This window comes from Lepidochelys olivacea (assembly GCF_965140295.1).
Source record: "Lepidochelys olivacea isolate rLepOli2 genome assembly, chromosome: 10".
NCBI lineage: Eukaryota > Metazoa > Chordata > Testudines > Cheloniidae > Lepidochelys > Lepidochelys olivacea.
The window spans coordinates 9,778,192-9,805,432 of record NC_140420.1 but is presented as its reverse complement, the minus strand read 5'-3'; the positions used below and the strand labels follow the sequence as shown (position 1 = coordinate 9,805,432).

The window sequence follows — 27,241 nt, the reverse complement described above, 5'->3', positions numbered from 1 at the left end:
TTGCACGGAGCCACACCAGGAAATAGAAGTGAACTCCCAAGAGGGGGCAGGGGGGCAAGAGGAGATCTCTCCTTCTCCAGTCGTTCCTCCTGAGAACACTGTGAGCAGCGAAGAGTAAGGAACAACCCCCACCGCGCCCACCAATGCAGCATCGCTCAGAATTAATGACCATTCCCATCACTTCCCCCTTCCTTACCTCCCAAGAGCCACATCAATCCACGTTTCCCAGCCTGCTGCCTGTGGGGTATGCCTCACCACCCCCTAACTTCTCCTCTCAGTCACAGAAAAGCCTGCACTCATTTTAACAAGTTACAGACAGGGCTCAGTATGAAAGCGTTTGGTGGCTGACAGAAAACAGAAACTCCTCCGGCGGGGCAAAGGCTGACTCCCTTAATGGCCGGGCTCCTCACACAGATCCACTTGGCTATGTTGGGTTAGGATGAAATGTTTTATTAATTAAAAACCCCCAGCTTCAAGTGATGTTTTCTGATTGGCCAGTGAGAGCAGAGGGGTCCTTTTATTGGCTCGAGTAGTCACTGTAAAATTCGGAAGAGGTAAATGATCTCTTGCACTTAGCAAATGGAAATCCCCTCCCGCTGTCCTCTTCCCTGTACCACAGCAGAGACCTGAGACACGATCTGGCTGGGGTCCTTTCTGGCCCCCATTATGGCAGTATCCGAGCACCTCACAATCTTTGAGGCATTCATCCTCCTGTGACATAAGGCAGTGCTATTACCCACACTATACAGATGGGGAACTGAGGCATGGAGACACTATGGTGACTGGCTCAGGGTCACACAGGAAGGCTGTGGCAGAGCAGGGAATTGACCCCAGGTTTCCAGAGTCCTGAGATAACATCCTAACCTTGAGACTACCGTTCCTCCCCATCCTGACACAAACAGTTCACCCCTACCTCTAGTTCCCAGTGAAGTGTCATCAGTTCCCCCAGTTCTCCTTCTCTGACAAACACACAAACAATGAATGAAGATGCTCCAAGGCATGAAATTGGGATCAAAGTTACCCATGTTTGCGTGAGTCACTCTCTTTAGCCTTCATTAGCTAAAAAACAATTTTTTGCCTCCCCCTCTCCCTCAATGAGACATTCCAAACATGCTTAGGAAGAGTGCAAGGCAAAGTCAGTCAAAGCAGGCACTGGGTGAAATGAAGGATCCATTCATAGTAATGATATTAACCCTCCTTTTTATTAATACAAATTAGACAAGTTCTAGACGTTCGGGGTTTTAAGAGGGACAGGTTACGAGAACCAGTTGTGATAAATTCTACAAGGAGGCTACTGGAACAAGCTGGCAAAAGCCTAATATAGCATGGAAATGGTGCTAAAATAAGCGGGGCTCCCAGGGAAGACATCATTGTCCATTCTGAAGCATGTCATAAATTCCATTATCAATTTAATAAATATTAATAAAAGAGTTTATAAATGGAACCTTTATAGAGCTGGCAGCCTGAGAAAGATGTCACCCTGGGGTACCTTTAGCATGGGGAGGAAAAGATGAACGCGGAAGACAGAGACTGCAGCAGACAGACATAGGGACAGAGAGACACATGTCCAGCAATCTGAGCGCACGACTGCATAAGGAACTCCCGAGTTCCAGTCTGATAACGACACCCTCTATGGCTTTGGACAAATCACATAACTTCTCTGTCTCAGTTTCCTCATCTATAAAATGGCCTTGTTTCATTTTTTTTTCTTTTTAGTTTTTTTTCCCCCTCCTTCTCGTTTTGTGGCTCTCCCCCCACTACACTCCACAACAGGAAAGTGACAGGAGAGAGCTCAGGGAGACAGGCTCTCCAGGCAATACATGTTCTCGTGGCTGTGCTGAGCACCGGGAAAGCAGAAGAGGAGAGAGCTTTTGGCTAGTGGGACACAGCCCTATTATTCGTGAGCTGCTCCCATGCTGACTGCATTCAGAGCTTCCCTGGAAACAGGGAGGAGGTGAACTGGGGCTCAGAACTTTTCCTTGTTCCAACTTCCCCTCTGTCCCGCACCAGTCTTGCACACTCTCTGTGCTCTGAAGGACCCACTATCCAGGCAGCGAAACACTGCTTCAAAGCCTAAAAGGTCTGCTACCACCATGGGGCTTCCTTCATTTGCCTTTGCTGCTTGCCCAGGGAGGTGGCACTTTGGGCTCAAAAGTTAGTGGGGTAGCATGTGTGCATCTGAATGGGGCAGCCCTGCATTGCGATCCCACAGTCACGCCAGGGGCCAGCTCTCTGCAGACCTGCTCTCCGCAGCCCATGGAAGTCAAGAGGAGCCTTTCCATTGACTTCAGTAGACTGTGGATCAGGTTAGACTGCAGCACACAGCAGAGGTAACATGGCCTGTCCAGCAGGCACAAACTCAACTCCTTGCCACACGCACTCTGCAGGAAACCTCACCGACCCATCCTTAATTACAGCCACACAGGCTTCCCCTCCTCTGCCCCCTTGCACTGTCACACAAAGGGGCAAGTGGCTGTCAGAATGTAGCACCATTTCACTCGTGTGTTCCGCACAGAGTTGTGGGGGGAGGAAAGAGGATGACAATCCAACACATCCTGGGGCCCCAACAAAGGGAAGCCAGGCAGTGTCAGTTTAGAAGCCCCAAAGAAAGCCACTGATGCGGGCAACCAGCAGCAAACAACTAGATGCACTTTGCCAGGCAACGTGAGGCTTACTCTTGACCACAGTGGGTTGCTATCCCTCTGTGCTGGTGCCTCCCCTGCAGAGCCATGACTTCTGGGCACACTAGCCCAGCAGCCACCACCAGATGGACAGGAGCCCACCGCCAAGCTCTCCAGGGGCAGTGGTCCTGTAAGAGAACCCCATTATCATGGGTGCTTCAGTATGGGCCTAAAATAGGGGGAGAGAGGCAGGGGTGGGGAGTTGGGGGGGGGGTCTGCTCCCTCTCTTTAGAAGCCATCACTGAATGAAAACCTTGAGCCAATATTTCCACCCATACTTCTCAGCCAACAGGTCCTCCCACACCTTCAGCATAGGTGGGACCCTCCACTCCCATGAGTTCTCTTCATCTTGTACCCAACAGCCCCCTCCCCATGGGACTTACCCATCAGACTCTGCCGCTCTTCTTTCTTCTTAGCTTTTTGCTTGGCCTCCAGCTGGATGATGGAAAGAGGAGGGGGGACAATGGGGCTCGGCATAGCACTAGCAGCAAACCTCGCTAGCAGTCCCAAACCGCTCTCATCCAGAGCTGGGGACGAAAGCCTGTCGTTGCTGTCCATCCCATAGTCCTCTGCTTCCTCCTCCTCTTCTTCTTCCTCAGAGCTAGAATCTAGCATGCAGAAAAAAGGAAGCCCATTACAAATCTAATCAGGTTTCCACTGTCCATCCTTCAGCCCTGGTGCATCAGGTTGCAGCTTCCCAGCAAACAGAGCACCAGGATTTCTATCACTGAAAGCCTGCGGCGTCCTCTCTTACGCTGCAGAGCCACCCAAACTGAGCTAAACACCTTAGGCCACAGAAAACAAGAAAGTGCTTGTAGTCACAGAGCGTACAACTCCTCACCTACTAAGACTTGCCTGGTAATACCAGCCTTGTTCAAACAGATGCACATGGTAGCGTGCGCTCAAAAAAAAACAAAAAAACAAACAAAAAAACCCCCACAACTGAACCCATATGGGGCAAAAGCGGGAAAGAGAGACTTAGGCGAAGATTTTCAGATTTTATTACTACATTTTGCCTTTCCCTCTTCATAACAAAATCCTTTGCTTTATGACTGCACTGGAATGGCTCTGTAACAGCAACAGAGCTCTCCTTCACTGAAGGGGAATACAAGAAATCAGCACGTGCCCTGGAAGGGAGGGAAGAGACACACAGAGCAAGACAGAGACAAAGACAGAGATGGCAAGACGGAGGCAGGGATGGGAGTGGGGGTATTAAGAGCAATGAAATTTGAATGCTTAAGACAAATAACTGTGGATGGAGAGAGACATAAGGGAAGAGAATGGCAGTTACTAAGAGGAAATATTTTCAGCAGATTGTTTTGCAGATGGGGGCATGAGAAGTGTTCCACTAACACGCTGCATAAAACTTTCAACATACGCCCCTTCAGGCCCAGCCCAGTAATGCAGAATCAGCTGCAGGCGGGCATGAGTCCAGCTTTAACAGGACAAATCTTTATGCAAACAGACCACCTGGGCTGATACAAATGGAGGGCATTTTGCTTTGATCCTTTACTCGATGGGGTGTGTTTTGGGGGGGGAGTTAGGAGAGGATTGCACACTCAGAAGCATGCACCACTCTCTTCCCTGTAGCACATACTTGCTAGTCAGTCTGTAAAGTAGCTTGAGGGCGATTAGTTACTGAATGTGTGATCCAGTAGGTACTGATTAGAAAGGAATCTCTCTGTATAGTTAATTGTAACAAAATGAATCTGGCAAACCTATTTAAGAGCCCTAGTTTAAAAGGAGAAATGAACTGGGATCCTCAAGAATGCCCAATTTCCTTCCGTAGTAGGAATGTTATTTGCACCATTAATGTCTATAGGCTAAGGTCTTTGCATTCTGAAAGACTACCAACCTAGAAATCAAACCACGATCCCCTTTCAAAGGTGAACTGGAAAACATTTTTCCTTCCACTTGTGCCCTTTATGATATAAACAAAAATGGTCTCAATGTTACCCCCTCCTCCCTCCCACCCCCAAAAAACCCAAAAGGTTATTGTTTCCACTCTTGACTTGCTTTATAACCTTAGAAACAACAGGAATCCAGAAAAGTTTTGCCTTCCCTGTTTTTACTGGAGTTCTGTCACTCACCAGTTGAATGTGCCAGTTGAATTTTTCACAGAGAGAGCATGTGTCAGGAGTTAGGGTTAAATGGCTACTAACAAACCAAAGAATTTTACATCACTAAAAATTCCTTCCCCCTTTCAGTTGTTCAGTCTGATTTCTTGTGGTGTCAAAATCCCACTAGTTCTACATTCCTCCAGCAAAAACAGGGAAATCCGGACCTGATATTTCTGACATTAACACCACGCGAGGTAAAGACAAAAAGAATTTTGGGGTGAAGGGGGGGTGAAATAAGAACACTTCCTTGTTTTATTTCTCCCTCAGAAACAAGCAGAAAGGGGCACTACTTCTATTCCTCTGCAGTTCAACTTTTAAATTAAAATGCATACAAATCAGTGAGACAAAAGTTACTCGCATAAAGAGAGCCAGCGAGTTGACTTGCATTGGAGACCTTCCCATTAATATGGTGCAGAAGGACACAGTTATAAATCCTGACACTGATTAGCAATCTCAACTCTTCTTCATCAACTGAGACCTGCCCTCCTTGCAAAAGTTTCCACAGACTAAATGCCAGCCTGCAGATCCCATGATATTTTCATGGGCAATAAAGGAAAAGCAGAGATCACCAAAGATGCGTCAACTAGAGATGCCCCTTTCCCCCCCTCCATACTACATACTGTCAGCATAGTAGAGCTTTGCCCTGGCTGTTGTACAGAGTCTAGTACTTTAGGCCCATGTGATGGGGAGATTTCTGTTAAAATGGCTGTCATGCTGACGCCCGCCCCCGTCTGTTGGATTTCCTTAAATTAGGGAGACTGGTGTTTGACCCTGCCTCGTTTCATAGCCTGCCTACCTTCCTTTTCCCTCTTACACAACCCCTGGGAGGGTCAAAGATATAGGATTTCCCTCAAGGGTTTAACATGTTCGATAACTCACAAGCAGAAACTGATGAAAAGTAGTCTCCTGACCTCATCTCTGAATCTACAGCACTGAACCAGTGAAGAATTACTAGCCCAAGGGGTTGGGAAAAATGGAGAAATCTTTCAATATATTCCCAAAAGCCTGTCCTGCCTGATCCACAGCCCATTTCCAGATGGACTGCATAGTAGCTTGGTTATTGGGGCCGCACCTGTTCTGCTTACACACTTATTTGCCAAGTGGTTACAATGAAGTCATTCGCGCTATCAGTTTCAGAGTCTTGGCTCTGACATCTCTTCCTGGCGGAAGCGGTGGAGAATATTTCAGCACTGGACAAGAAACGCCCACCGACAGCTATTGTAACCCACTGGTAAGTGTACCGCACAGGGGCCCACTGTGCCTGCTCTGTGGAGGATATGAATCTGGTATACCTTATGAATCTGGAACTCAGCTTGAGAGCTCTAGCTCAAGCTGTAGCAGCTCATCCTTTTAAATCTGCAGGTCCCCACTCTGATCTCCAGTGAGTTGTCCACGATGGCAGCCATCAGACTACCCTTCTAGCTAAGCCTCCACACATAAACCAGGAAGTAAGCCGGCTGCACCCAAACGAACAGAATCTAGCAGGATGAATAGCTAGGATGAATCCACCATGTTCTGCTGTACAGATCTGGTTGAGGAGGAGGGGAGAGAGAATGCCCACCACCAGCATGAAATCGTAGAAAGAAACTAGCAGTTCTGCTGGGCTCGGGGAACACCTTTCATTTCACGCTTAAGCTCCTCTTTCAGCAAGCCCAACAATTCACTTAGCATATGCTAGCCCATAAAATGTCTCAAACAACTACCGTATTTCAAATGCACTAAAGTAAAACCGCTTTAAAAGCCATGACGAAACTGATCCTTATCCCTGCTACTGAAAATACATGATATAACAACAATAGACCTGGCAGTTATTTTAATCTCCTTCAAATATATTTTGTCGTACAGTGGAAAGACTATGGCAGATATGTACCCAAAGCATTTTAAAAGATCACCCATATTTTACCCCTAGAGACTCAATCTTCAGAACAGAAAATACATTTTAAAATGTTCACAGCCTTCACCAACATCAATCACTTTCCCCTACTCCCACCATTCATACAATGTATTTCTTCGGTACATATCCGTCCCTTTCTCACAACCTGCGAACTCCCTCACCCCTCACTTTTTCATGGACACGAAAAAATTAGAAGTATTTTTAACTACTCTCGGAATTCAAACACTTCAAAGCTAAAATCAAATGTTAGTTTACGATTAAATATTGAGCATGCCGTCTGGGTATACATGCTGCTATGGTGACCCACAGAAGCCAAATTAATGTAGCTTGCACATTTAGGCTTTGTTGCTCTCATGCATGAAGTGTGTAAGTGTTGCCATTGAACTTAATGGGACTACTTAAAGTAAAGCAAGTACATAAGTTGCTGCAGGATCAGGGCCTTAAAACATTTTGGAAAGAAGTGATCTCTAGTTAAAGATAGAAAAAAACATTTTCAAAACATTACACTTTTTCCTCAAACACCATTAACCAACCAATACTTGCAAGGGAAAGAAAGGCATGTACCCAAGACCAAAACTCTTTACCTACAATTTTTAAGTACACATATATATACACACACATACACAGATGCATATTACATGCACACATACACACACACAAATTTATGTTTAAATGCTATCAATGGCAAATAAACTAGAGCCACCAAATACTTTTATGGACAAAATTTCAGCCTGTGTGTCCACATTTTTTTTTTTTTTTAAGAGAAAAATTGAACTCTCTCTTTGTTCTTTAGTCTTCCAAAATGACTGAGCTAGTGTGGGGTTTTGTTAATATTTATTTATATTAGCCTGGCTTCTTGTTGTTAGGAGAGCAGTAAGTGAATAGATTTTGTTAATGATGGACAGAAATTGGTTATGTTATTTAGTTTGCAGAGATTGATGTAACAGGATAGATTTGGAAGAGGGTAGAGAGGATGGGTAGAGGAGAAAGGGGAGTGAAACTAGACAAAAATTTATTTCACACTGAAAAAAAAATAGCATGGTTTTATCATAACGCCGAGCAGGCCTACAGCGTACAAAGCAGGCTAAGTGCAGGCAGACTTTAGACAGCTGTTGGGTCCTTCACATTCAGATTGGATTGAGCTGTCCAGTTCTGGACATTATTTTTAAAATTTTCTCTCATAAGATTGCACATAGTTTGTCAAACACAATCTCCCATTCTTTTAAGATTTTTTCCCCTCCCAGTGTTCTGCTGCTGACTCCAGAAATAATTTGCAACACCAAAAAATTATCCAATTCCTTAAGATCAACTTCAGAGGCCCGTGGTTAAATCCCACTGGTTTATTATGGGGTAAAACTTCTCCAGCTGAGAGGGAAGAATAGGAAAAAAGAGAGATGATCTTTTTATAAGGAAAACAAAAATCATAAAGGACAGGGAAATGGGGGTCTTTGGTCCTGGAAAGTTCACCATGTTACCATCTTGACTGCTTGCAAAGTTCTTATATGGTTGTTACCAAATGAGGATTTTCTCACTATGTCAGATTTTCTCAAATCAGAATATAGTGACACTGTTTACTCTCCAAGAAAAAAGAATGCCCCCATTAAAAAAACAAAGCAAAAGAAAAACCATAGCTTTCTGTGATCAGCTTTCTACAACCAGATAAAAACCTTGCAAGCCATCAAGATGGTAATACTGTGACCTTTCCAGAACCAAAAGACCCACATTTCCCAATCCTCTGATTTTTTTTTTTAAATCATCCCCTTTTCCCCCTATTCTTCTCTCTCAGCTGGAGAAGTTACCCCATAATAAACCAGTGGGATTTAATCACCTACCTCTGAAGTTGATCCCAAGGAATTGGTATGATTTGTTTTGGTAATACATCAGTGGGTTCTAGATCATGGCCCCAGAAATTCCTTTAAGACAAGGGCAGTACCATTAGAGGAAGTGGTATAGCTTCCTATATTGGGTACACCCTGCCTACTAAGTCCTTCCTTTTGCTTGGGAGAAAGATTTTCCATGAGGAAGTTTTACAATTGTAAGGCTTTTCTGGAGTCCTCAGCACACATGCACACTCAAGCAAAGCTTCCTTGCAAGATTCTTCATAACAAAGAAACCAAAGTGGACATTGATCATCTTCAAATTAAAATAACCCAGAAAACGCAAACGTCTAAATGTTATTATTAATGGGGTTAACAGCGAAATGTCTCAGATTTACAGATGACATAAAGAAAAGGTATTTTGCCTACCTACATAACAATGGTCAAGGTTCAGGTTCATGGTTAGTGACCCCTCGCTGAGCAGTGTCTGCCCTACTCCCAGCCAATCACTTTGCTTCTTTAGTGCAGCGTGAGAGCAAATGCAAGAGACCGATACAGACATTCAAAGCATCATGGATAGGGGTCAGGGGTGAAGGGATTGGCCAAGCAGCTGCAAGAAGAAAGCGAGCACTTCCAGAAAAGCTGAGGTTATTAATCGTTTTAGTATCAGGGAAAGCCATTAGAAACCCTATTACCCAAATATCCCTTAAAGAAATGCTTCAGAGAAAAGATTCATTTGCAGGAAACCCAGAATCAATAATCCCTCCTCCCTCCCCCACCAAACTTCCCTTTCCCTCCCCAATGTTCTGCATTTTGTCTTCCCACCACTAATGACACCAGCGAATGATTTTTTTTTTTTTAATTAAATCCATTTCCTTCCCACCCTTATTCCAGATTTCCCTGCCCTCTCTGAAATCAGGATCTTAAACAGATAAATTGCTTGAAAATATTCCCACGGCCAGTTTGGGTTCTTAAGTCTCTGGACAAGTTATCTATCTGCTTTTTCTGGAACAAGTTGGGTAGATAAACCTCAAGAACTTGGTGTCTAAAAGGGATTGATATCCTCAAAATTTCCAACAGCAGCAGCAGCAAAAAAAATTTAAAAAATTAAAAAAAAAATTAAGAAGCAGGTGGGGGAGGGAAAAGACGTAAAACTGAATGGAAGCTAAATCCGATTCTTCATGGAAAACACAGAGCCCATGCCCTTAAAGGCAATCCACCAACACTGGATCATTTCAGGTTCTCTAAGGAATAGAACGTCTCTTCTCTGAAACATTCGTTCTTTCTTATGGGTTTTCTTTTTTGTTAAATGCATCAGCAAGCTCATTTCAGAACTGAATTAATGTTCTCTAGCTTTTACGTTGTGTTCTGATTCTTAAAAATGGGTAACTTGTTTTTGTTGGGAAGGTGGGTCTAGGGGAGAGAAGAGAGGAGAGGTTAGGATAATCAGATCAAAAGCTTAAAAAACCCAAACAAAACCCTAACAAGCAGCAGCTCTCTGAGACAAACTAATGGCTACAAGGATTTTGCTACACTATGATCAAATTTACAACACTCTTTTACCCTATTACTTTGCTGTTAACAACTGGGAACTACATTTCCCTCACTTATCTATACAGGTGAGCTACCTTCTTTTGGGAGTTGAGCTTCAAAATTCCAGGGCTCACTAAAATGACTTTGCCCCCCATGATTATTATTTAATGAGTGTGTTCTAAAAGAGAAACCACCTTGTGTCTCTTGAGGAAAAGTTTCATGGGACCTCTTTTCCCACTTAACAGCTAACGGCGGGCAGACAATAAGCCAAATATTTTGGAGTTGGGGTGGGGAAGAGAACTTTCCTCCAGCGGAATCAAATTCAGTGCACTAAATTTCCACATTCTTGAGCATTTGTGGGTTAAAGTACAGGATCTGAAAAATTTATAACCCATAAAGATTTTTTTCCTCTAAAAATGTGCGCTCTGTGTGTGTGTAAATATATATATATATATATATATTAAATAAAAGAAAAATAAATAAACTTTGAGTTTTAAATATTGTAAGACCATACACTAAGCCTTTTGAAGCAGAAAGATAAAGAATAGAAATAAATAATTAATATTTTAGTGTCTGCCTCAAAAGATTCTGTTAGGAAAAAAACAGAATGAACAACCTATGCAAAATATAAATGAAATTAAAAGCAGGGCGGTGGTGGGGGAGAGAACAACATCTGTTCGTTTCATCCTGGAAATCGTAGCAAGTGCCAATGCTATCAGGGATATTTGAATAATAGAGCGCACCCAAGACTATGTTAATTCCAGTTCTACTTGGTGGGAGTGGGGGAAGGGGTAGGCAGAGCGGGATGAAGTGGAAGCGGCATTCTAAATCGCCTAATAAGAGACACAGCAAGAGAGACAAGGTACACAGGTTTAGTTAAAAATGAACTCAATATGTTTAATAAAGCTTGGTATACCAAATCGCAGTACAAACATCACGTCACACACCCACACAACAGAATCCCATTATAAACCAAACCAAACTGCTCCTTCCAAACCGCTACAAGGCCCAGGCCAAATAAAATAATATAATTTTTTTTTAAAAAATAATATAAATGGTGGTGGCAGCAGCTGCAGCAAGGAAAAGAGGGAGGGGGGAACAGAAGGGAGGAAGGGTAAGAGGAAAGCTGGGGAAAGGTGGAGCCTAAAATCCAGTCGATATAAAAGCTCTAAAAAGAGCCAGCCAATAATAATATCACAATGATACAAGTATAAAAAAAATAAAAAATAAATGATAAGTGATAAAGCAGCCTACGCTGCCAAGGACAAAGATGGCCGCCCCTACTTTGACCATCAAAGATGGCTGACCTCAGTGTCGCCATCTCTCTCTCTCACACATGTACTCTCTCACTCTCTCTCTCACTCTGCAAACATGGAAGATAAGTGTTGTTTTTGTTTTGTGTTTGTTATAATCTAGTAACCTTGATCGAATGAGTCCTCCGAAGAGTCACTGAATGAAGATCCAGTCTCCCGAAGCAGCAAGCAAAACTGCTGCTTGCTGCTTGCGGCCTGTTTAGATTTCAGAGTTCTAGTGGCAGGCATGCCCCTCTTGGCTGGCTTGAGACCTCCACCTTGCTTGCTGCTCTTTTTGGCCCCTACACTGTAGAGACTGGGTGGCCTCGCTTTGGAGCTGGATGGAGACTGCAAAGGCCACTCGTCCTTCAGGGATTCATCATCTTCCTCTGAGTCCGTATCTGCAGTCAAAGTAGTTTTTAAATAACATTAAGTCAATTCACTTCCTTGTGGCTTTTTTTTTTTTAAATTGTCTTAAACTTGTGACAGTTCAGTGCCCATGAAAACGAGAGACTGAAAATGCTTGCCAGAATGGATCAGATGCTGTGTGGAGCCAATGCTGTGCAAGCTTCCCCTCAATGGCTCGGATGATGCACCTCAATTCTAGCTGCCTATTGCAGTCCTAAGCCATCATTACTTTGTGATTTGGTACACAGGAACCAACATAAAACAATAATAAACATTTTACAAGGCCTCTACACAGACCTTTCAGAAGTCAGCGCACACTGTCCAGTACAAACTTTATAGGTCTTTGCTTATTTTAAGCTACAAGTCTTGAGCTATTTTAGATTTATCTCAGAATGGAAAACTCATTACATTTGTGAGAACTAGCCTTTTCTCAAAATTTCATCCAATTAAGAGTATGCTGTACAGCAGACTCATTGTGTGCTGGGCAAAGGGGGTTCTGAAAAGCTCCAACCTTCTTAAAGCATTCGGCTTTGACAAATGCCAACGCCCAACTGCATAATGTTGGAAGCTGGGGGAGGGGAACCTTCTTAAATCACAAAGGGTTTCATTAGTGCTATTCTTACTATGGCATCCCTATTCCTTAGCAAAGAAATCTGCAAGAGAAGCACATATATTCATCCCCCAAATTGCTCCTGGAACGCCCCACCAAATAAAAATCCAGTTTGATTTTTGTAAAAAACAACAAAAAATATCCAGTGCATACATTCATTCAAAACTCACTGGTGCCAAGAGTCAGACAGGATGTATTTGTCTGTACTAGAGGGTGATGAATATACCTAGCCCTGATCCTTATTTGTACATGAATCCAGCCCCATGAAGGTATTTTGACATAATGAAGCAGGAAACGATAGGGATAGCACACACTACATCTGATGATTGGTTGATTGATTGATCAATCTTTGTTCAAACTGCATGGTGGAAAACTTGGAGCGAGGCCTCCATTGTGAGCTATGTTGGAGTGACACCAAAGGGGGCAGAGCTTTTGGAGTTCTTCCTGAGTCTTGGTGATAAACTCTGCTTTGGCTGGGTGTCTATGTTTTTACACAGATGACATTTTCCCATGGGCACATAATGATGAGATGTTGTCCAATATTTCCAAACAGTATCTGATGAGTGGAGCAACAAAGTATTTGGTACCCAATGGATCCAATAAAAGTGGATTTGAACCGTTACATCCCTACTCATGAATGCACCATTAATTCCAAAGTGTAATGAATGCTATAGTGGGGACAGTTCCAACTGGTTAGAATCAGCAGCTGCTTTCCCACCGCAGTCCTGGTCATGCATCATTCTTCATTTTAGGGTGTGGGGAATGTCTAGGGGTCTTAAGCCTTTTTAAGACTATAGGTAAAAATTGGGAGGTTGGAGCAGGATATGGAAGGGTCTGGCACCATTACCACTTATCCTTCTCTGAGATAAGAAATCTACCCACCTCTCTGGTTATAGGCCAGTTTCTGACACACAGCAAAAGACACCTATGTATACTCATCCTGCCCTCAACTCAACCAAAGTGCAAAAATCTGGTGTACAGTCCCTTGTTAAGGAGGGGCGGGGGGGGGGGGGGATCACACCTTCTCCCAGAACATGGGGCTTCTGTGTCACTGCAGCAGAAGAATTCTGCGCACTGAATATAGCCACTGAATGAGGAGCCATTTCACTCAGTGGTGCTTAATTAATCACCGTGTTCCCCACACCGATTTAGAGAGGGCACGAGCTGACATGCACTGTGTGCAATGAAAGTTTAGCAGACAGGAGGAGAACCAGGCAAATGCTCCCCTGGAGCGCTGGTTTATAATTCCATGGGAAGGAACTTTGGTACTCAGCACTGATGCAACTAGAGCAGAATATGTGCCTCACCTCTCTAGGACAAGAGCCAAACTCCCCAGACATAACAATGCCATCTGCCCAAGCCCCCACTTCCATCAACTCATTATGCCTAATTCAAGGGAGCCACTGGGACATTCCTGGTTCAGTAACCTTTTCCAGGGAAAACAAGCTGCTCCTCAGTGGATAATGCATCATTGCAGGAGGCTGTAAGAGGCATTGCCTTCTACAGGCTATAGCAGCTACCCCTTTACTTTGCCACTTAAATGGCTAATTTTATTTAACATGCTTATTTTGTTAGAGAACTGTTAGAATCTCCTTCTCCATTAGTGGGATCTCTAGCTGCTGGTACCGGGATATACATTTGTCATGCACATTTAACCCTACAAGGGTTTTTAACACAGGACTTTGGAAGCTGCATAACAGTAAAATAAATTTACTTTCAAACCTTAACAAAAAATTAAGCACACATGATTTTGACCCGCTCCCTAAGAAGTCCCCCAAACCTAGGAGGCCTCTGCCCTGCATCCCACCCAGACTTCTGTCTGAGCTGTTAGAGACAGTGTCCCCTCCTAGCTTTTCTTATTTTGGTAGCATCTTTTCCCCTCTTCCTATGGCACCAGGTGGCAAGCAAAGGAAATTGAGATCCTGTTGCTTTCCCAGACACTCTCCCCACCTCTCCTTTTCTCTTGCTCCGGGAGCACTACTTTTACTTCTTGTCCAACATAAAAGTGGACAGCAGTCAGACAATTAAGACCAGCAGCAAGACAATGAAGTCCTTACCAGGGAATGACCTGAAAGGGAAGGATTTATGAGAGTCTTGTGGCTAGGCTGGTTCCACTCTCATAGCTGACAGCACCCTGTCCCCTTTGGGCAGTAACGTTTGGCATGAGCATAGAACGCTGTGCACATATGCACAGGGCTAGTTATTCCCTAGGCGATTAACTAGTGCTGCCCTCTTCCACCGAGCATTTTGCTCACTCATTGTTCCCTTTCCTCCACCAACCCAACCCCATCTTCAGTCTGTGGCCTTTTCTCTTCCAAAGGGTGTCCCTGGCTCCTCTTAGTTGTATGCATGAGGAAACTTCCTGCCCAAAGCCATAATCTTTTGCATCAACTGCAGCACTGCTTCAAAAAAGGGGGAGCTGCACACAACATAAAAGATTCTGGGGTACAAATGAGACCTGATGATGCCTGGGTTAGACAGCTGGGCAGGAACAGGGAAATGTGTTTAGAGGAGACCAGGGACCAAATGGCCAGAAAGGACAGGCTTGTAAATGACCATAGCATTCTCAGTGTTATCCCAGAACATCTTATAAACATTGCCTTTGATAGCTGTCTCCTTAGCATATACCTACGGTCAACTTTACATATCACCTGGTTTTTAGGGGACTAAGTCAACTACTAGTCAATCCCTGGAGCAGAAACCCTGAAGACCGGTCTTGCAGATGAATGGAGAGCACATAACAGCAAAGAAAGCAGGGATACATGGCAGGTGTAGCCTGAAGGCAGAGGAACATTCAGGACTTAGACAGTCCACAGCTCCAGACAGAAATGGTGTATTTCCCTGCTTTGTAAAGTCAGCACAACCCAACAGAGGCAGAACAGCCAGCACAAGATGTGCAATATGCTCTCAGCGTTCACTGCCTTTGGAACAAATGACACCCCATCCTCACCACCACAATGCAAACTCACTCCAAACAAGCACCGAGAGCCTGCCCGGTCAGTTCTACAGTCAGCCAGGGAGGAGGTGACTTTCACAGGAAAGCAAAATCAGGTCCATTTCCAATAGACCTGAGATGCCGCCACTTAAAGGCTAAAAGCTCCCACAAAGCCCAGGAACCATTCACACTGAAGAGAAATCAGAGGTTACTTACTATAGGAGTAGCTGCTAACTTCCGATATTGCTGGTGAATGGGAAACCTTCAGCTGACCTTTGACCTTTAACCCCACCTCCATCTTCTTCATTTTGGTGGCCATTTTGTTTTTACCTTCCTTGACACTTTTCAGCGCCAGGCTCAAGCTCTTGGCCAGGTTTCTCTTCTCGTCCTTGCCCGGCAGGTGCTCATGGGGTGACAGATATCTGCTGCCGCCTCCACTGGTTCTCTGTTTCCCTCCAGAGCAGTCTGCAAACTTGAAGGGGGATTTGAGCTTGTCCTGTTTGGTGAGGGACAGGGCCTTGTCAAGCTTGCTTGCCAGCTGCTCCTGATCTGACGCCACCTTCTTCTTCTTGATCTTCAGCTGCAGAGGAGGGAGAGAGAATGACCACATATGACTACCCCTGAGCCTTGATTCTCCCGACGAACCTGACCTCGGGTCATTGGGCACTCCAAAACAACACGGCCTAGTAAGGGACGACGTAACCCCTTTGTTGTCATAGCCGGCTGTGGCCTCTGCACAGTCTCCTTAGGGTTGACGTTCCAAGGGCATTTCCATGGGGATGTGCCACACCCAAGGTGGTACAGAAAGTATGCTTTGCCTTGTGGTACCTGGTACCAGGCATACCAAAATCATGAGTTTTTTAAAAAAATTAATACAACATTTTGGGTTCTTTTTATTTGCCATCTGAATTTTGAACCATCAGGGTACACTCAGGGCATGTATCCAAGCTTTACTGCACAGACATGAGGGCCAAAAACGTACTTATTTTTAAAAATGACAGCTGAGAATCTTGGGTAATCACTTGACTCCAGGATCAGGGGCTTTAAGAAAAACTCCAAATATCGTAAAAAGAAAAGGAGTACTTGTGATTAGAGTAACCAATAGTAACCTTAGAGACTAACCAATTTATTTGAGCATAAGCTTTCGTAAGCTACAGCTCACTTCATCGGATGCATAAAGCGGAAAAGATATCATGAGACTCGTAATGCAATTGTGAGAGCTAGCAATGCTGTTATATTTTAACCATGTCAGTATTGCCTTGGTACTTCAAAATATTTTTAATTTAGTCAATTAATAGCAGTACTAATTAAAGTAACTGTGCAGGCAGTAATATTATCCTGACTAGGTGTAATGGACTTTGTATTCGGCCTTGAGGAAAAAGAAAAGGAGTACTTGTGGCACCTTAGAGACTAACCAATTTATTTGAGCATAAGCTTTCGTGAGCTACAGCTCACTTCATCGGACGCATACTGTGGAAAGTGTAGAAGATCTTTTTATACACACAAAGCATGAAAAAATACCTCCCCCCACCCCACTCTCCTGCTGGTAATAGCTTATCTAAAGTGATCACTCTCCTTACAATGTGTATGATAATCAAGTTGGGCCATTTCCAGCACAAATCCAGGGTTTAACAAGAATGTCTGACATTGTAAGGAGAGTGGTCACTTTAGATAAGCTATTACCAGCAAGAGAGTGGGTTTGTGTGTGGGGTTGAGAAAACCTGGATTTGTGCTGGAAATGGCCCAACTTGATTATCATACGCATTGTAAGGAGAGTGATCACTTTAGATAAGCTATTACCAGCAGGAGAGTGGGGTGGGGGGAGGTATTTTTTCATGCTTTGTGTGTATAAAAAGATCTTCTACACTTTCCACAGTATGCGTCCGATGAAGTGAGCTGTAGCTCACGAAAGCTTATGCTCAAATAAATTGGTTAGTCTCTAAGGTGCCACAAGTCCTCCTTTTCTTTTTGCGAATACAGAGTAACACGGCTGCTACTCTGAAACCGGCCTTGAGGAACACATCATTCTAACAAGAACAGGAAGAACATTGCTTTGAAATTTGTTAGGTTGCTGCCAATTTCTCTCTCTAGCCCAGAGGTGGGCAAACTACAGCCTGCAGGCGACATCCAGCTTGCAGGACTGTCCTGCCCGGTCCTTGAGCTCCCGGCCGCGGAGGCGAGCCCCCGGCCCCTCCCCCGCTGTCTCCCCTCCCTCGCAGTCACGCCGCCATGCGGACAGCGCTCTGGCCCACCACTCCTGCCGGGCAGCGCGGCTTGTGCCCATCCGCCTTCCAATAAGCCAGCCCTGCCGCTCTGAGCAGCATGGCAAGGGGGTGGGGAGTTGGATAAGTGGCAGGGGTTCCCAAGAGGGAGTAGTCAGGGGACAAGGAACAGAGGGGGGTTGGATGGTGGTGGGGTCCCGGATGTACGGGGGGGTCCCGGGAGGTGGCAGTCAGGGGACAAGGAGCAGGGGGGTTTGCATGGGTCAGGGGTCCTGAGGGGGGCAGTCAGGGGACAGGAAGTGGGAGGGGGCAGGGGCCAGGCTGTTGCAGGAGGCACAGCCTTCCCTACCTGGCCCTCCATACCATTTCGCAACCCCAATGTGGCCCTTGGGCCAAAAAATTTGCCCATCCCTGCTCTAGCCTCTTGGACAGTGATGCATACTCATATTATTTATACAGAAGCACCTACAAGCTTCAGCTGAGATTGGGGATGCTAGGTCCACACACATGTAGTCTGAGACTGTCTGTGCCACAAAGAACATCCAATCTACACAAGCAAGACAGGCTAAGGGTGGGAGGGGAAATGGTGGCTCAGGGAGGTGACGTGATATTCCCAATGTCACACAACAAGGCAGTAGCAGAGCTAGGAACAGACCCCCATAAGTCTCCAGAATTCCAAGCCAATGCCCCATCCATGAGACCATGCAGCCTCTTCCTTTAGAGCACAGCCCCCACACACACCACAAGAGTACTGACCTCATTTGAAAAGCTTGCTGCTGCATCATGGTCATCCCAGCTCTGGCTCCTCCCTTTCATTTTCCCACCACTGCTGTCTGCATCCTCATCCTCCTCAGGGACAGCCCCTTTGTGCCTCTTCTTCATCCCCTCGCCGGTCTCAGAGTCTTCAGACAGCAGCAAGGACTTGCTCAGTCTGCAAGCCAGGCAAAGGATTGGTCACTGAGATCGCCCTTCCCTCCTGGCACATCACTAGCAAGGTCCGCTCCCCGGTTAAAGGCGCTCACGGGTCACCTAGGGCTATATCCTCAGCTTGGGTAAATCCACTGGCTTCAGTGGAGCTACATCAACCTACACCGGCTGAGAATCCATCCCATTGTCTGATTAACAGAAGTGCCAGTGAGCTCCCTTTGCATTCTCTGGAATATCAGCACAAGTCAGAGATCCGTATGCCTGTGAAGTGGTGGAACCCACTCACTGGGCTGGATAACGCGCTGGAAAAAAAGCTGCAGAGAATCATCTGCTCTGGTTAGGACCAGGAGGGGAAGAATGGATGAGACAACCATGTAGGTCTTTTCCCACCTTTAATTTTTAAGATTCTGTAGATCTAAGGAGACTCCCATTTCCCAGGACTTGAAAGATGTTGTACTGGCTGCATGCAGGTTGAGATGCTGGCTCTTGAGCACATGGGAGATGAGCATTTTAGCAAGGAGTAGACAGCAAAGCAGAGATAAAAACTAACTTAAAAAGGGTCGGGGGGAGGGGGGAAACGTCTCAGGCACAGACACTAACTAGTACACAGAATAGTTCATCCACTTTTCCTAGACTGTCCCTCTCTAAAAGTAACTTGCAGTCTGATTCTTCAATCTCTTTCTAAGCTCTGGGGGGAAGGAGCAGGGAAAGAGTAGGTGAGACAAGGAGGACAGGTCTCATTGCTCCCCATCTGGTTTCAGCAGATAGCTGATGAATGGAGATGGAGAGGTGAGCCAATGGTTAAAGAGCCACTGCCAAGCCTTCTTGAAACTACCCTGCACACTGTCTGTAGTTCCCCATCCCCATCATTGCCAATTACCACCTAAGGATGTAGAAGCAAAAAAACCCTGCCTTTCTACTAAGCCTGCTGATCCAGCTCATGGCTGCCATGGCTGCGAAATCACTGATGCCGCAGAGAGCCCTCTTTTCCCCACCTCAATTCCCCTGCTAGCCCCCAAACCAACACCACTTTACAGGATCAGGTTGCGTGCATGGCTTAGCTTCCAGGGCAAGGCTTCCATACAGTTCCAATGACAACTGGCCCCAATGGAAATGCACGCACAAGAAAACTCCAGACACATCCCAAGCCTTTCCAACCATCAAAGCACAGAAGCAAAATACCAAGGAGGCAGATTTTCAAAGACATGTGAAAGTCAATGGGAGTTAGGCAACTAATACCCCTTTGGGCCTTTGAAAATATCTTCTCAAGACAATGCAGAGCTTGGGAAGCCAGTTCATGCTGAGCTACCACTGTGAGAGACTCAACCAGCGACAACATGTGGGGCAGAGAAATATGGTCAATGGGGCTTTGCGCAAGGTGCCCAAATAAACCTGTTGGGCTTGCAAATAGTGGGCACCACAGGAGAGGATGATGCGGACACCAGGAAAGAGAGCAGCCAAGCTAAACCATCTCCCACTGAGTAAGGGCCAGGAAAGAGCAGAAGCACAGGAGAAAAACCCCTGGAAGCAAACAGAACAGAAGCCATTCGGATTCGTGAAAATCATTCTCATCAAACCCATTAGCGTCACTATAGATTGACATTCACTGGATTGCAGTGGCGCCCAGATGGCCACCGTGTACTAGTCACCGTACAGAACGCATACAAAGACACAGCCCCTGCCTCAGGCAGCTCCTCTCACTGTCCGCCTGCCCCACTCTTCACCTGGCTCAGCGTTGCACAGATCCCTTCCATCGCCTGCTCACTCTCCTCCCCGAGAGGCACCAGACACACTCCACCAACGTGACGCCGCGCCAGCCCTCCTGCTACAGTGACAGGCGCACGCCACCACAGCAGGCTAGAGACACACTTCTACCACACCGCCACGCCATAACCCTGCTGCCACAGGGGCACCCTGCCAGCACACCGCCACGCAGGGACCCCGCTGCGTCCGAGAGGCCGTCCCCGTGGTGCAACAACCCTGACATTCCCATCTTCCCCATGTTCCAGCCTTACTTTCCGCTCTTGCTGTCACTCTTCCCTCTCTCCTTAGGGGGCAACAGAGCGCTTGATCCATGCTTCCTCTTCCTGGGCCTTCCAGGGCCTCTTCTTGCCAAGCTTCTACTTTTCTCGTCATGCTTTTCCCTTTAAAAAAACCACACGCTTGACTGTTAGCCAAGGCAACAGCAAAGTAAAACGAAATCAATTATACCACCAAAAGCCAACCCAGAGCTGTTGTCTGGCACCAAACTGCTAAGCTGAGCCGTGAAATCCAAGGTTCCCTAACAGGGTCGCCCACCGACCACCGGTACCTGAGACGCCAAGCATGCCCAGTTGCATTCATCGGCGGTTGGGTTGCCTTTTTACTAGCCTAGGAGCACTTTGCAAAGCTTTGGCAGAAGCATCATTGGAGGGGAGTTGGGGAAAGAGAACGTTCTCCTGGACCCGCAGGCAGAGAAGTTGCCCAGCCAAAAAAAAAACAACAACAACAAAGCAATCTGTGTGACTTACTCGGAGTCTCTGCGCCTCTGCAGCTTTACCAGCTCCCTCTGCTTCTCCTTGTAGCGCCGCTGCAGCTCTGCCAGCCTCATCCTGTAGTCCAGCTCCATAGCATCCATGTTCTCAATGGCAGACTTGATGGAATACATCTGGGGCGGAAGGCGAGACAGGCAGAGGTGGTGAGGGGAAGGAGGGATGCAGATGTCAGCCACCAGTGCATTATTGCTTCCCAGTCCCACGGCTCAGCAAGGGACAAGATGTTCCACTGATGCAACCATTTAGACAACTAGTGGCATATTACCTGCACAAGGGAAGGGACCTACCTCATTTTATCACTGGCAGGAGAGTCATATTTCAAATGGAGGTTGCATACTAACCCCTGAGGGAAGGAGCTTTAACAAGCTAGCTGGCTGGCCAGGTTGCCTCATAGCAGTCCTCTGTACTATGATGTGGAGACCATGAGGAAATTCCTACTCTCCAGGTGAGTAGGAGCTGCAAGCCCTAGAGAGGCAGCTTGGCCAGCCCCTGGGAGCAAGGGGTCACCACTGCTGAGCAGCGAGTCCCTTCCAGCTGATAAAGGGGCAGAATAGACAGGATCTAAACTGAGCCACTTCCCCATCCTTCTTGGTTGGAAAGGTGCTGGATGCAGTATAGGGCCTGGAAGGGGGATGCCTTCCTCCGCTCCAGGACACAGCTCTAGAGTCATTCCAAACCAGTTGATTGTAGGTTTTTTGTGGTTTAACATAATAATATTAAATGTTTTATGGCAGACGAATGAGCGACTTCAGGAAAGCAACCCTAAGGCCAAAGCCTCCCAGCGGGAGTGGGATTTGCTGGTCAGGCAGGAGTGCGGAGGTTCATACAAATTCATCAATTTCTCACTTGGTGCCGGAGGTTTCAGCCTGACATGAGAAGGCTCCTGCTCTGCTAGGAGACATTGAGGCACCAATGATAACTTCTATTTTTTTTTTAATTTTTAAGTGAGAAGGCCAGAGGGCTGGATAAACCAATGAACTCTTTCTCCTCTATGTCAGATTTAAATATGGCTCAAAACACAACCAACCTTAAAAACACGTAGCTACCGTTTGCTGGGAAAATGTCCTTGGGCGTTCTGCCTCTAACCCTAACCCTCTGGGTGCTACAGAATCTGCAACTCCATCTCCTGGGAGAGGAAGCCTGCCGCCATCTTTGTTTGTCCTCACAGCCAAAGAAAGAGTGTAAGATCTTCTCCTGCTGGCTCTGTATTACAAACACAGTCTCTAAAGCTGTGTCCCTCCCTGATGAGATCAGTGATGCTCACACACAAACAAGGAATGAAATTAAATCACGCCACATTGACTTTTGCTCAGCTACAAACATAGGAGGGCTGGAGGAAGGTCTAGGTTTGCCATACTGAGAAGGAGAATGTTAATAGGGAAATACAACGTTATGTGAATGATGAGTGGTGAGAGGAGGAACATTTAGGTAGGTTCACAATGTCCTGTCAAGCTCAGCAGGAAGAGCTACTTACGGGTTCATCTTTTTTTTGCATCCAGCTGTACTTTTTGTTGGGATTCAATTCTCGCGGCAGCCGGATGGTTTTCAGACTCTCCATAAAGGGGGCTGAGAGAACCTCCATTAGCACATGGGTGCTGGCAGCCAGCAAGCTCTCCAGCGTCGGTCGGACCAGGCAACTCTCCGGACCTGCTTAGGAGAAAATTCAAGATTTAGCATTCAGCAAGGGCAAGTGCACGTCTCCCATAGGCATCAGAGGCCAACAACCTCTTCTCTGCCTTAGCACTTCTTGAGCTGCTTCACTGCCAGCCACCCTGACCTACCCCTGAGATCTAGCCTGTTACAACCCACACGCAGGATACTCAGAAACCTTCCAGCTGGTGGGAGGCTCAGTTTCCCTCTCCCTGGAAGCTACTGGAGGCAAGATCCCCTCAAGATCCAATGGAATGAGAGTCATTTTGAGCTGTGGGAGCCCATTATGCAGAAGATTGAATGGCTGCAGAATCCGTTGCTGCCAATGGGATGCTTATCTGGCAGCATCAAGAGCATACGGGTGAGGTGCACCTTCACTTCTATACCATGTCTTTTCCATACTGTAACCTGTGCAGATACAGGGAAGAACAGTCCAGACACCACCCACAGCTGAGCCTCTTGGAGCAGGATTCCCAACTCAGCCTAGAGCATCAGCAATAAAGGAAGCTCACTCCAGGAGCATTGTGGGGTTGCTGGCCATGACACCACAGCTAAGGCTGAGGATAGACATACATCACACACCTACCCAGAGGGGATTCTGTCTATGGAGGCAGCACTCGCTGCTCTGGCAGACCCAGGTCCCCAGCCTCTGCAGGGGTAGGAGACACAGCACACTTCCCCAACTCACTTTGAATTTCCTGCTTCCTCTTCTCCAGTTCCAGCTCTGCTATTTCACTCAGCAGAGTGATCCCTTGCAGGAAGGAGTGCTCCAGGGACAGGCCGGGCGACATCTCCAGGTTTACCTGTGCTTGCGTTATGCCATTGCCAGTTGTCAACAAGGAACAAGCCTGAGGCAGCTCTGTGGCAGCCACTAAGGCATTCATGCCGGCCAGTGGGTCGTCTGGCTTGATGTCCAGAGCTGGGATTTGACAGGATATCGCCTCATCTGCATACAAGGAAATCTCCGACCCCTGCTGCCCCTCATCCGAAGGCAGGCTAGGAAACTCTCCCCCCTGGGGCAAGTCGCTGCTCTGCAGTTCCATGGCTAGAGAAGGCTCCTCTCTTTGGGGTGCCAGGTCCAGCCCAGGCTGCTCACTATCCGGGTGCGGTAGGGAGTCATCGTAGTCCATATGCACAGAACAGGTTTCTGCCCCGCTCCCAGCTTCAGCTGCTGCCTCTGTTTCTGCAGGGCAGACGGCTACCTGGTACGCTTGTTGACAGTTCTGGAGGGACTCTTGCTCCTGCTCCAAAGCTCTCAGAGCTTCATCTTGGTGCAACAGGAGGTTGCAACTGTCCATGTTCTGTCCTGGGACGGCACTGGAGGAGGCCGCGTTCAGAGCCTCTATGTCCTGCTCACAGATAGCTCCCTGGCTTTCGTCCAGTTCCACTTCCGTTTTCACCCGGTCTTCCAAGGACTCATCTTCTGCCGTAGCCTGAATAGGCTCTAGCATTTTGGATGGAGACAGGCGGATGGGCTTGACCTCTGGAGAAAGCTCCATGTGTTCAGACCCTTCTGCAGGCAGTGGAACATCGGGAGCCAGGCCGTCCGCGTCAGAGGCCGCGGTGGGCTGAAGGAGGTAGGGATAATGTCTTCCGAAGGACGCAGGAAGGGACTGGAATGGATATCCTGGCGGAATCTCTGCAAGAGACCCAAAGGAATACTATACACAGTGACTGGTGCCAGTGGGGCTCATCTCCCGGGGCAGGTACACGATTACTCAACTTCACCCTTGCCAACCCCTAACCCTTCTCAGTGGCTGTTGCTTATTGGACTTTCCTTCTGCCCAAGATGTCACCCTCCTCCAAGGATGCAAGACCAAAAGATTCACCCAACCCACTTCTGGGGCGAGAGGAGACTTCAGCCTCCACTCCATCCATGCTGGGCTCCTCCATGCTGTTCCCCCAATAGACTGCAACCTTGAGGAACTAACCCCTCCCAAGGAAAGACAAGAACACAAGATACAGGACCAAAGCTCCAGGCTTCCCCATAGTGCTATGTCATGCATCAATCCTAGCACCACACTTGCCAAGTGCTGACTGGTCCTTTCACATTAGCCTTCCTTTAAGAAGGCCCTACCTGGGCTTCTCTTGGGGAGGGTTTGAGGCAGGAAAGAGCCAAGGAGAGGAGGAAAGAGAGCGAGCCAGGCACAAACAGAAGGTGGCTCTTCCAAAGCAGGGCTCTCTTACCTGGGAACAAAGCCTGGAAAGGACTGGGAGCCTCTTTTTCCAGTTCCAAGTCTTTCTTCTCCACGTTTTCAGGTACCTCTTCTTTTGGAGGGATGGCAGGGGCAGGGGGCGGAGAGGCAGGGGGTGGGCTGGAAGGGTGGGAGCTTGGGGTGGCAGGATAAGAGTAGGCCGGCTGCGTAGGTGGTTCCTCCATCTTTTTGATAACCTCAGCTTTGAGCACAGATACGGGCGAGACCCTGGGAGACAGGGGAGGTGGACTCACAGCCTTGCTGTAGGAGGTAGAGGAGCTTGGAGACAGAACAGGTGGCTTTCGGTGCAGCAGCCCTGATGTGGATGAGGAAAGGCCTGATTTTGCATTGTCCAGGCTCCGTTTAGTAACCTTCTCTTCCATGTCTGCTCGCTGCTCATTTACTTTTAACCTCTCCTGTTGCAAGAAACAGAGACGGGCGTCAGGAGAGGATGTTTCTTAGGGTATCAGGTTAGAATCTACAAAGCAAAAAGGTCCTACAAGACTAAACAAGACCAGAAGCAGGACTTCCTATAAAAGGAACCCTCACAGTCAGGGATGGAAATGCAGGAACAGGACCTGGGAATGGTTCTCTGCAAAAGGCAGGTGGAAGGTCTGGCAGGAGATACCTGCAGAGAGCAGAGGTAAATGCTTTAACAGGAAGAGGTTTTTAGGAGAGGCCAAGCAACAGGTCTGTGTTGCCAGCTCTTGTGACTTTTATCATGAACCTTGTGACAAGTTTTTCTTAAAGTGCCTGGAGTGACACAAATATGTGAGAATCTCAGCTTTCATTTAAAAACAAAAAGGAAGTTTCTAGTGTTAAAGTCTTAATTTGGAAAATTATGCACCTTAAACGTTCAAAAACAAGAAGGCAACTAAAAAAAGCCCCCAAACATACTTTTATAAAAATCTCATGCCTTATAAGCCAATCTAATGATTTCTGGGGCCTGACTCGTGATTTTTGAACATTTGGGGTTGGCAATACTGGGTCCTGGGTCTCAGGAAGGAAGGAAGGGACTATCCAGTCTGTGAAAGCTTTGTTTAGAGCAGAGTCAACACTGGCTCATTTGTAGGATGACAATCTGAACCTCTGTTGCTGCTAGAAGCAGTACTGGCTGGTGAGCTGACCCCCTGGCTTACATGGTCCCACCCCAAAACCCTGCCTCCTAACACCTTCACCTTCAGGGATGTTCAAAATCTGAACTTGGCTCTTTAGAACATGCCAAATGCCCCCAGAACTTGAGGTTCCCTTAGGGACTGGGAATTACTAAGGAGATCTCTTCCTCTCAACACAGGGGACACGCAACGCAGGCAGGTTGCTGAAGTTTGCTCTCCCAAGAACACAGACTTTGAGGTTGGCTCACTTTAAAACAGGGGAGTCCCCCCTGCTTGCCACAGCCCTTAGAACGTACCACCAGTTGCGCATTCCTCTGGAGCTCCATGGCATGGGCAGCTTGCTGCTGCAGTATGTACAACTCGTGCTGCCGGAGCAGTTGCTGGTGAGACAGCAGCTGGAGCTGGTGAGCATGCTGGAGGGTGCTTCTCGTCGGAGGGTACATCGCAGGCCAGAGAGGGGGTGTCCGGTCCATTAGTTCAGCTAGGGAACAAGGGAAGACACAAAGGCAATCACAACCATGCTGATAAAATGGACAAAACCGGAGTGCATGGAGCAGCTGTAGAGGTGAGTTTAATATTCGTTGTAGATTTATGTTGCACTCCCTCCCCAGATTGCACGGTGATTAATTTAATAGCTCACACAGAAATGCAAGTACCGCCCCCTCCTTAACTCTCCCCTCACACACACTCTCCTGCCCCACCACATCTAGACAACACCCAACAAGAGGGTCTTGGCCATGCCGTAAAGGCCAGCTAACCTCGTCTGTGTCAGACCAGTGAGGCAAAGGAAGTTCCATAGCTGAGCCTCCTACTCTTAAAGGCTCCATGGCGCCATCACGTTTGCATTTAAATCTAGCAACTGTTAGCTTGAATGCCCCCAGCTGACCCCAACTACAGTCTCTCAGACAGCCAGGCCCCAAGCCTCACAGGGCTTTACAAGAGATGATAAGGAAGACAGTGTTGTAGCTGAAGAACTGGCGTAAATTATTTCAGCAGTTGCAAATATGTTAACAACCGGATAGCCTCTACAGAACACTGCCAGACACCGCACTGGTGGCAAATCTTTCCCCAGGCTCTGCAGCAGCAGCAGTTCCTGGTACAGGTATTTTCCCCAGTTCCCAAGCTATTATCAAGGGAGCTTGTGGAATCCCCATCATCACTGGAGGTTTTTATGAACAGGCTGAACGAACACCTGTCAGGGATGGCCTAGGTATATCCTGTCTCAGCGCAGAGGTCTGGACTAGATGACCTCTTGAGGTCTCTTCCAGCCCTACATTTCTATTACTCTATGGTCCACAGATCTTCACA

General features: G+C 46.9%; 1 protein-coding gene across 9 annotated transcripts in view; it reads right to left on the bottom strand.

Annotated features, from left to right (window-relative positions):
• The window catches only part of TNRC18 (trinucleotide repeat containing 18), an 89,605-nt gene that overhangs the window by 14,581 nt on the left and 47,783 nt on the right, over positions 1 to 27,241 (bottom strand). For 6 of the 9 annotated variants that reach the window (XM_084642059.1, XM_084642060.1, XM_084642066.1 and 3 more), the window contains 10 exons: positions 26,230 to 26,414; positions 24,811 to 25,234; positions 23,312 to 24,262; positions 22,448 to 22,623; positions 20,950 to 21,086; positions 20,455 to 20,583; positions 18,269 to 18,443; positions 15,507 to 15,870; positions 11,466 to 11,738; positions 3,065 to 3,289 (listed from right to left, as the gene is read on the bottom strand). In XM_084642059.1, the coding sequence (XP_084498185.1) occupies positions 3,065 to 3,289; positions 11,466 to 11,738; positions 15,507 to 15,870; positions 18,269 to 18,443; positions 20,455 to 20,583; positions 20,950 to 21,086; positions 22,448 to 22,623; positions 23,312 to 24,262; positions 24,811 to 25,234; positions 26,230 to 26,414 (3,039 nt within the window). The remainder of the gene's footprint in view (positions 1 to 3,064; positions 3,290 to 11,465; positions 11,739 to 15,506; positions 15,871 to 18,268; positions 18,444 to 20,454; positions 20,584 to 20,949; positions 21,087 to 22,447; positions 22,624 to 23,311; positions 24,263 to 24,810; positions 25,235 to 26,229; positions 26,415 to 27,241) is intronic. The other 3 variants (XM_084642061.1, XM_084642065.1, XM_084642062.1) reach the window with 2 other exon arrangements.